Raw genomic sequence first — 11222 nt, 5'->3', positions numbered from 1 at the left:
AAAAAACTGTTAAATTTATTAATGTGACTGAAATTTTTTCATTGAAGTAAATTGGACACAATTTTGCATTGAAGTCAATAGGGGGCGATTCTGCATTGAAATCAATGGGACACGTTTTGCATTGAAGTCAATAGAAAGTAGCATGCCATTATCGGTACCTTTTTTTTTTTGCTATGGGCAAAATGCCGATAACCCTACATTCAGCCTATAATTTCTGGCTGACGATATATCAGTGAATCCCTGAATATACCATCAGTATTTTTAGTTTTGGTCATATATAGATCAAAAGGACAGCCTTTTATGTGCCTATGACATCAGTAAAAGCAACCTTACAAGTAAAAAAACAAACTTTTGTCAAATGAAATCTGTTACTATTAACCATATTCAAAGGAAATTAGGAAGGGTAGGAACTTATTATTTCTTTGCTGTCCATCCAAAGTGGCACAGCAGCCCCCCCCCCCCCACACCCCCCCATCCCCATTTCTTGTATGAGAGTCACAGAGACAGGACATTTAGCTAAATTAAAATGCGTCTTTAAATTTCCATTAATTTTGTCTGTTATTTTTTCAGTGTTGCATTAAAAAGAAATATGCAAAACTGAAAGAAAAAACATTACATTTTTTAAATAACTTTCCTATACCTTGTATCAGAAATGTTTTTGTTTCCCTGATTTAGGTATTTCTGAGAAAAAAATACATAATTGCCATTAGGTGGTGCAGACAATATACTGTAGGACAGGGATATGCAATTAGCTGGCCACCAGCTGTTGCAGAGCTACAAGTCCCATGACACCCAGAGCCATGATGGGACTTGTAGTTTTGCAACAGCTGGAGGTCCCCTAATTGGATATCCCTGCTGTAGGAACTACATATTTTAGAGAAAGTACATCAATTGTTCTCCCGCCTGTGCTGACATCTGTTAAATCTTTTTTGTTTTGTTACAGCTTTTATTGTTTGCATCAGTGGCGGCCACTCCATTAGGGGTGCAGGGGTGCCGCCCCGCTAATCCATACGCCCGGCCCCTAATCTACATGCAAAGCTCTGGACGCATGGATTTCAATGGGGTTTTTAAAATTTTTTTGAGGCACATGGTTAGAGTCTAAGACTCTAGTTGACTTAAAAAAAGGGTGGGTTCAGGGCGCAAAGTACTGTGCCCTGAGCCCACCCAGTTGTGTGATTTTAGCAAATTAATATTCGCTAATGTCTTCCTGCTTCTCCTCCTGGCCAATCAGGAAGCAGGTCTTGAGACCTGATCGACCAGGGAGTCTCAGGGCCCACTTCCTGTTCAGGCGGGAGGAGAAGCAACAGCCCTGGCCCTTCCCTCACAAGCTGGCAGAGAGGGGTAGCAACAGCCTCTTTAAGCTTCCAGGTGCCCTACTCTGGATCCAGCACCTCTTTGTCATCGGCCTCTTAAGGTAAGGCCACTGATTGCAGCGTTAGTGCGATTGAGGGGGCCAGGTTTGTCCATATTCTTAACAAGCCAAACTAGTTAATAACATTCATAGATCAAAAATGTAAATATTTCAGGAACTAATAGTAGTTTTGAACATAGTTCTGGGGAAGAATATTTTCAGACACACAATTATCCTTTTGGGGCCATCGCAAACAACCAAAATTGACCCAGTCTACCAATTCACATTAAAAACAGAGGGTTTCATTGCACATATTTGCAAATATTTGTGGAAGCCGCAGTGTCCATGTCAAGGCTCCTCTGTATACTGCGGTCCTAATTCTATATTTTTAAGATTCTCCAAATTGTAGCAGTGGATAAATTAAGGGCAATGTTTGCCTGGAGGGAGCCCACTATCCATTGCTATACAAGCTCCAACTTGGAGTTTCTTAAAACTATAGTTGGGACGACAGTATACAGAAGAGTCTTGATGTGGGCACTGCAACTTCAACCTATATTTGCAAATGTATGAAAAAAAAATGGGATTTTTATATACAGCTTACCTGTAAAATCCTTTTCTTGAGAGTACATCATGGAACACAGGAGCTTCATTACATAGTGGGTTATATAGGCACCTCTGGTGATTGGACACTGGTTAACCCCAATTAAGGAGAATTCCTCCCCTATATAACCCCTCCCATATGGGAGGCACCTCAGTTTTGTAGCACAGCAATAAGAAACCACGTAAAACCCAAGAGGGGCGGGAGCCCTGTGTCCCGTGATGTACTCACAAGAAAAGGATTTTACAGGTAAGCTGTATATAAAAATCCAATTTTCTTGATCATACATCACGGGACACAGGAGCTTCATTACATAGTGGGATGTCCCAAAGCAATGCTCAGATTGAGGGGAGGGAGACACAGATCATAATTATAGACCGCCAGGGACCGGAGGACCTAAACTGCAGCCTGCAGTACACTGCGGCCGAAGGCGATATCCTCTTGCCCTCTGACATCCACCTGATAGAATCTGGTGAATGTGTGGACTGGTGACCAAGTTGCAGCCTTACAGATCTGAGCCAGGGAGGCCTGGTGATGCACTGCCCAAGAAGCACTTACAGCCCCCGTTGAGTGCGCTTTCACTTGAAAAGGAGGAATCTTCCCCTTTACACTATAGGCCTGAGAAATAACCTGTCTAATCCACCTTGAGAGAGTGGATTTTGACGCCGCCTGGCCCTTCCTAGGGCCTTCTGGCAAAATAAACAAGCAATCAGTTTTCCTTATCTGAGCAGTTGCTTGAAGATATATACTGATTGCTCTAACCACATCCAAAGTGTGCAAAGACTCTTCTTCTGCGGACTGTGGGTCCGGAAAAAAGGATGGTAGGATTACGTCTTGATTCAAATGGAATCCCGAAACCACCTTAGGTAGAAAGGACCTGTTGGGACGCATGACCACCCAGTCCTTATGAATAATTAGATACGGCTCCTTGCTGGAGAGAGCTTCTAGCTCTGATACACTTCTAGCTGTGGATATGGCTACCAAGAAGACCAATTTTTACTCAGGAGAACTAATGAAGCCAGATGTAAAGGTTCAAATGGTTGCCCCTGCAAAGCCGAGAGAACCAAATTCAGATCCCATGGGCATTCCGGAGGTTTGATTGGCGGTCTTATCCGCATGGCCCCCTGGATGAAAGCCCGCACCAGGGAATGCGATGCAAGTGGCTTCTGAAAAAACACTGACAGGGCCAAAATCTGCACCTTGATAGTGCTTATGGCCAAATTCATTTCTAGGCCTGACCGGAGAAAGGCCAAGATCCTGCTAATGACATACTTTCTAGGATGCCATTTCCTGAGTTCACACCAGGAAACATATGCCCGGCTTTCTGGCATTGACCAGAGTAGAAAGGACTGGCCCCAAAAGGCCACGGTCTCAAAGAATGTGGGTCTCAGCAGCCAGGCCGTCAAATTCAGACTGTGTAAAGCAGGATGGTAAATTGGACCCTGTGAGAGCAGATCTGTCCGGAGAGGGAGGATTTATGGCCTGCCTACTGACAACTTCATGATCTCTGCGTACCACGGTCGCCTGGGCCAAGCCGGGGCTACCAAAAGGACTGACCACCATAGACACTGGCAAAAAAACTGAGGTGCCTCCCATATGGGAGGGGTTATATAGGGGAGGAATTCTCCTTAATTGGGGTTAACCAGTGTCCAATCACCAGAGGTACCTATATAACCCACTATGTAATGAAGCTCCTGTGTCCCGTGATGTATGATCTAGAAATAATCTTTTTTTAACGTGAATTGTTAGGCTCAGTTTGGTGTGTATGCAGGCTAGCTGGTAAGTGTGCTGGGAAAGTTTTGTTTGTTTGGGATGTGTGTTGCCCTTCCATGCATACCTTACTGCAAAGGCTAGTTATGATTTGGGGTGGTTGCCATCTTTTTATATAGCTGCTTTTGGAGCCACCATTTGTACTTTTATGTACATAGTAGAGAATATTGTTAGGAGGTTTTATGTGCTTAAGGTGATTGTACCATTATCAATGCACTTACAGCATCACAATTGAGAAATGTGCATGATCATTTTTTATCTACATTAGCAGTTTAATTTTCGGGACAAGGTCTTGGGGATCCACCCTCCTCCTTCCCAGTCCAAGAACGCTGAAAGCTTGCTCCTGAAAAATGCAACTGTTAATGCAAATAAAAAAGTATCACAGATAGTTCTCAACAGGTCTTCTTTTTTGTTTTTGGTTCACTTCTTTCGAGAAATCAAAAGAATCAAAGTGGACAAAAGCTATACTGAGAGTCAAGAAATACAAAATTACTTACAACAAACAGTACAGACACATTCTTAAGCAAATGGATTTCCAAATGGATCCCCAAATGGATCAGAAGATGTTATTTGATGAGCCAACGGTTTCTGAAAAAAGAAAAGGGTTATCACTTATAGTTCAATCAAATATTAACCAAGCTCCGAGGCAGATTTAGAAAAATGTATTAAAAAAAATTGCTGTTGCTGTAAGTACTTAAAAAAATGCCCATTGAAGTTTGGCTTCAGGAAAAAAGATAATGAATGCAGCCAATACATCTGATTGGTAAGCTGCAATATATACAATTTTTGGTTTTGGGTTTAATACCACTTTAAAGAGGAAAAAAAAACAATTATGGACCAGTTGCTGTGTAAAAATAAATGACCTCTACTGATGCCTGTCCCACATTTTTCAGCTTCTCTATTCAGTAAAACTTGCTTTCATTCAGCCATCACATTATTGAAAACAGTGAGCATCCAGCACTGAGACCTGTTATTCCGGCTGTAGTACAGACTTCACAAGGGGCCCCATTGCTCGGCAGCTCTTCTGTTCAGAAAAAGCCAGGTATTCTTTTCATTTAATGTAAGGTTTTTTGTTATTGGAGGAGGGGAATTAGTAAAGTTCATCTACCCCTCCTCCGACCACAGAAAGCCTTGCATTCAGTGAAAAGAATCAAGGCCTTTTCTGAATAAAGGAGGTACTGAGTGAGGGACCTGCTGTGATAATTTGTACTGCACTTGAGATTACAAGTCTCAGCCAGACATGCTGAATAAAGCATGTACAGAGCAGCAGTCATAAACATGGGACAGGCAACAATAGAGGCCATTTATTTTTATAGAGCAAATGGCTAATATAGTTTTTTTTTTTTGCTGGAATTGGAGAAACGGGACCAGTTGCATTTGGCGAAATAATAACATTTTTTGTAAGATATTTAACACATTGGCATAGAATTTTAAAGGGTAACGTCAATGTAAGCTAGATGCCAATCAGTGAGAAAGAAGGGTAATAAGGAGCTTCGGGCGCAACTCATTACTTTAACACCGGGACAAAATGTACTAAGGGTTTTATAGCTAATATGAATGAGGATTGGAGAAAAAGAAACCTCATGCCTTGAGTCGCTTACAATTTTGAAGGCTTCAAACTATTTTTACTCTATCTGCTGGGCAGTTATAAGAGGTTTCCAGGTATGGAAGGAAATAGTTTTTAAAGCTTCATCTACATAAAATGTATTTTAGATAATACTAAACAATAGAAGCAAACACCTTATGAATACGTAGCCCAGGGGGCAGACGCTGGATGTTGTTTTGGTGCATAAACAGTATCACTTTATGATCCTTATCATTTATTTCCTGTTGTGAGACAACGCCTACCTGGTCTTCACTTTATGATCCTTATCATTTATTTCCTGTTGTGAGACAAAGCCTACCTGGTCTTAGATTAGAGAATTCAGGGACATGTTATTCTAATATCACAAATTGTGTCTAGTAGCTTGAGGTCATATTTATAAGCAGTAATAGCTTGTTTTTCTGTGGTTCCTCCAGGGGGTCCTTTCCTTTTCTGGTGGTCACAGAAATATATGGCAGTGAGGAAGGATGTAGGCTTAGGTTAATTTTGAGTTGATTAAACAAATCAATTAGATGACAAAATGGGGGAAATTATCTCACCCACGATTCTGTTATCAAGAATTGTGTCTAGAAGCTTTATATACTATTTAGTAGCAGCAATGGCTTGTAGCTCTCTGGTTCCTCCAGGGGGTTCTTTCTTGTCTGGGGATCATAGCAAATATGTGAAGAAGGATGCAGACTTGGGTGAGTTTTTAGTTGATTAAACAAATTAATCAGATGGCAAAATGGGGGCAATTATTTCAGAACATTTTTTAACTATAGTACTGGTAAACTGTGGAGGTCCGGCACTTGAATAGCCCTCTAAAGTTCTTTGATTCTAGGTATCAGAAATTCTCAAAGTGAAAACGAGGAGCTGGATAGTTGGAGAATTTCTGCTTTTTAGCTTTGGAATGACCATCTTTTATATTGACCCTTCACCATTTGGAATGAGACTGTATTCTAGGAGAACATAAGGTGGGAACTAAGCAGGCATTAATAAGTATTAATAAATATATATAAATGTACTGATAAATATGTTTTTATTTTAAGTTGGTTGTGGATATTGTAGAGTGAATTTTGAAGATTATATGGTTCCTTTAAAAGAGATTATATGCAAGGTCCAGGCTGTGTGCATGAGTTAACATACAGATTGATTACCAAAGCCAAACCATTGACATAGACTGGAAACATTTTGCTAATTCTGTTTCAACTGCTTTCACTGATCTACTTATAAAAATCATGGAAAGATTATAAGGGGATAAAAGAAATCTGCAAAACAGTATGGTCTGAATAATATAATTTAAACTTTCTGGGGACTTGGAGTTTTGCATGGCCAAGGTTTTTTATGCACATGGGGTAAATGGCGCAGATTAAGGCTGTAGAGGAATTATAATATTTTGTTAATGTGGGAATATTCTTATTGTTCAAAGTACTGTCAAGAAAAGTGGGTCAGTTATGAACCTGATTTTGACTTTAGCCATACAATGTGGTATATATTTTTTATACTTTGTGATGTATGTTTTTTTTCACCCATATTTTTAATATTTCTATATTTTACAAAAAGTATCCTTTGGCATGTCTTTTACAATAGTTTTGCGCATAAATGCTTTAAAAAAATGGAGCAAAGATAAGTGTCTTTATTTCCCAGCGCATTAATCACTCATTTACTGAATATATATTGCCCTTATGCCAAATATGTAACCCAAGAGCCACATTTGACCCTTTATTACTTAATTTGTGGTCCTAAAACTCAGGATAGAAGCACTAACTTGCAAACGGGCTGCAAAGATGGGAGTTCTCTCACAGTTTCTGGTAACGTCTGCAGTCTCTGATAGTCTCTTCCAAACAGGTTTCCAGTTTCCAAAAACAGCTGTAGCATGTCTGCAGTCTCTAAACATTATTACCTAGAGGTGTCTGCAGGCTCTGACAGTCCTCTTTAGCATTACATATATTACTTTCAGGGGCATTATCTGGTAATTTGCACTTTAGGGGCCCCCTATACCTGTCATACCTCTCCTCCATGTCCGTAAATACAAGAGAAACCATAAATCATAGAGGTTAAAGGACTCCACAGGAATTAGGGAAATATGTATAGCGGAACAAAGAATAAATATGGCTCAACTGGAAATTGTGAAAGTGGCTTTTTAATAATAAAAAAGTTCTTTCTGCATTACTCACCCTCTCTTCAAACCACTGCCTGACAGCCCAGGGTGTCAAGGACCTATCCCCTTGGGATAGTTTGCCAGGCTGCCCTGGGCTCACAGGAGAATTCTGCAGAGAGTGGTGCCATGCAATTAGATGCTACTGGTTTCTGCATTATCAGTCACCTGCTCAGCACTGAAGGAAGTGGAGGACCCATTATACCATGTGACCGTAGCAAGGACCCATGGAAAGAAATATGTATTAAAAGAAATAAAAATTCTGCAAATGGAAGGGATGGGCAATCTAGGAATGGGCTTTAATGTGGCACAACTATGGCTCCACTCCTTGGCTGGAGGCTACCACTGCTCAGTTTCCAAAATCAGCATATTTCAGGGCTGGAATATGTGGTGCTGGAACTAGTGGTCCTCCTGGATACCAATCTAATGCTGTGCTGAGACCTTAGCTGTACCAGACAGAAGCTGTCCTTTTTTAATTTTAGAAGCTCTTTCTTACTGTTTGGAACTGGAAAAATTCAGACTGACTGCAAAATATGGACTTTCACCTTTGGTCAGCAAACAGGCTATTTATTTTGCAATTTCGAAAGACGTCCTTAGTATAACTAGTGTCCATTAACTAATAAATTCTATATGCAAAATCCCACAGAAAGACTTAATAAAAATCTCATAAAGGCATATTTACTAAGAATGTGCCACATATTTATCCCTCTGTGCCTGAAATGTGTTGGTGGTGTGGTGCTAATAGAGAGTACATATTACACCTATTTTAATCTTGCCCAGTTCTCTTTTTGTTATGTTATCTCACAACCATTTACTGACAGGATATTACCTTTCATGCCTTCCTTTTACCTACTGCACCACAATGAGGTACCACTGTCCATGTATAAAAAAATATCAATGGTGAGGCACCTAGTTAACGCTGCCTAGGCATGTATTCGGCCTTTATGGAAGTCGGTGCACCCAACTACTCTTTGGCAAAGGATCCTTAAAGCACCTTAAAGTGCAGGACATTAGGGAAATGGAAGGTCTGACTAACTCCTACAGAAGAAAAAACGGAAAGGTTTACTAAAACATGGTTCTATTGGCTTGAATTTTCCGGTAAGGATAAATTTTAAAAGATTCTGGTGGCATAATCTCCTGCACTGCTACACTCTCCTTACATCATCGACCCTCAACTTTCTTGAATCCCATTTGTTTGCTAAGTGTAAATACTTTAGATGATAGATGTTACTCCTCCCACTGGTGGCGTTGCCCCAACTGCCCCCTTTCTGTCCCTTACCAGGTTTTTTCAGCTGTCTGGATCCCAAAAAAGGGAGAATAGCTTCTCCTTTCCTCTTTCCTCTCTTTTCGATTGAGAAGAGAGCATACAAGCAGTGTATTGGTTTGAAATTGACCTATAAAGCATATGTAATGGGAGAGTTAGGATGATTGTGCTGAGGTTTAGACATGTCAGTTGGGTACACGGATTGTGGCAATTCTGTGCACTGCAAATAGGCTTAAATTTTATTAATCCATGCCCTTTTAAGCCCCACTCATTGTTAGTGTAATTTGGCCACACCCACTGTTCTCCATGCACACTATGATTCTCCCCAGGCTACTCAAATGTGCCCCATGTCTGGCTGTACCTGTGGATCTGCAGTGCAAGAAAATCCCTATAAAACTTTAACCATTCTGTTTATCTGTGCTTTCTCCACCTCCCCTTCTGCCTATTGATAGCCCTTCCTCATGTGCTGCTGCTTTCTGTGGATCTGTGGCTCCTTCACCTCTTCTGTTGCTCTTTGATGCCCCACTGTCATCTATGAATATCACGCATGTGTGCAGATGTCCCAAAGGTATCTGCCAGGTCTCTGGGACCAAGCAGAGACTGGTGGCCCATTTGCAAAGTCATGGAGGTTCCCCGTGCATATACACTGTGGCATCTGGAGACTGCGGCATTCGTGCACATGAATGGGAATCCTCTGCGCACATGCAGAACCCCATGTGCTCATTAGTAAAGCTGCCTCCTGTGGAAATGTGGAAAGCTTTAACAATTGTGGAAGAGGGAGGGGACAGACAACAAAGCTGTTGTGAAGGTCAGCTTTAAGTTCATTAGATCACCAGATATCAGGTTTGTTTCTCTATGGTGGAAGTCACCAAAATACATGGCACAGAATGAAGTACAGTAGGTGAGTACTGGGGGAATGGTTAACTGCAGTCCTTACCCCTCTGCTAAACATTTTTTTCCCCACAGTATACAGTAGTTCCTCTTTAAAGTGGTTGTAAACCCTTACAAACCACTTTGACCTACAGGTAAGCCTAGATTAAGGCTTACCTGTAGGTCTAAGAAATATCTCCTAAACCTACACGGTTTAGGAGATATTTGCCAAAAGACAGGCACCGCCACTGAGTGCACCTCTGTTAACGGCGATATGCTGCGATTGGCGGCTCCCGTGTGCATGCGCGGGATTGACATCATTGCGGCTCTGCTGAATGACAGCGCTAGAGCAGCGAGACCCACCAAGAAGATGGAGGCTCCGTACACAAGGGGACAGTTGTGACTTCGCTGGCTCCTGTGTCAGGTAAGTGACACATAATGGACTACTATGCGATGCATAGTAGTCCATTATGCTTTACCTTTGCAGGGAATCAAAGAGGAAGTATACCCATCAGGGTTTACTTCCTCTTTAAAGTTGCAGGGAAACTTCATACAACTGTCTCCCTGAATTTGCCTATGACACAACATACAGTGTTAGTCCAATCATAGTTTTCCTTAACAGATTTATTGTGGCCTCAAATCACAATTGTGTTAAATTCACAAAACTTTTAAAGCATGGGTTATTTCCTTTACTGCGCTTTATTTATATCATCTGTCTTGAAAATCTCATTGGCTAGTTTACAAAAAGAATTTCCTCACATTATAGGTATCTCTTGTGGTATTTTGGAAAATCGCGTGTTCATTTAATTCTCATTGCTCAAAAATGTATGTAAAAGTCAATTTACAAACACTGTCCCACTGGTTATCACTCCCTAAAATATCACTAGCATTTGCTTGACAATAATTGCGAGGTCTATGGTGTTATAGATCATTCCTGAATTGTGTCTGTTGCGTGCAGCACATCAGTACACAATGAGAAAAAATAAAGACAGTGCTATTTTAATAAAGAACAATGATTACGGTAAATGTTTGCTGTTGTTTTTCAGTCTAGAAAACTAGAAACGAATGTGGTTGCTAAGAGTAATAAGACACTACATTCTACCAATCTGTCCCCTCTTCAGATTCAGAACTATTGTGATTCAGAATCATTGTGAACAGCTTGTATTGTTTCCCCTTTTCTGTGAATTCAGTAAGAGAACAGACACAAGCTAGCAGTAAGTGCCAATAATTGGGATTGCCAATAACGCTGTGTCTCGGCCTTTCACTGTTTTGGAAGACAAAGTGAGGACATCCATTTGGCAGGAAGTTCCATTGTCTGTTCCTACTCATTTACATGAATAAGTGGTCTGAGCTCTAATAAAATATGCAAGTTAATATTTCAAGGAGGTAAAACTGGGACCTGTCAGGAAGCAATACATATAACAACTGATTTGTGCTATTTTAGTAAGTCAAGCTTACATACCACTCCAATGTTCTAGACATAAAATAAATATTCCACAGCACACCCTTTCTGCATTTACATCATCATCTCTTGCGAATCCTAGAAATAAGGGCTTCTATAGCTGCTCTACTCTATTAATGGAGAAAAAGCAAAAGTGAGAATAACCCCCCTTCCTCCCTGGATGTAGT

At 40.8% G+C, this 11222-nt stretch overlaps 1 protein-coding gene across 5 annotated transcripts in view; it reads right to left on the bottom strand.

Annotated features, from left to right (window-relative positions):
• DAB2 (DAB adaptor protein 2) overlaps positions 1-11222 on the bottom strand; it is a 257161-nt gene that overhangs the window by 5473 nt on the left and 240466 nt on the right. For all 5 annotated transcript variants that reach the window (XR_013263963.1, XM_077462815.1, XM_077462816.1 and 2 more), the window contains one exon: positions 4217-4307. Coding sequence is in view for 4 of the 5 variants with exons in the window: in XM_077462815.1 (XP_077318941.1) it covers positions 4239-4307 (69 nt within the window). In the remaining variant the exon portion in view is untranslated. The remainder of the gene's footprint in view (positions 1-4216; positions 4308-11222) is intronic.

Source organism: Lithobates pipiens, unplaced genomic scaffold (genome assembly GCF_037356315.1).
Source record: "Lithobates pipiens isolate NorthernLeopardFrog02 unplaced genomic scaffold, aLitPip1_a1.2 Scaffold_3, whole genome shotgun sequence".
Lineage (NCBI taxonomy): Eukaryota > Metazoa > Chordata > Amphibia > Anura > Ranidae > Lithobates > Lithobates pipiens.
Note: the sequence above shows the minus strand (reverse complement) of the source record. Positions and strands in the feature narration are given on the sequence as shown.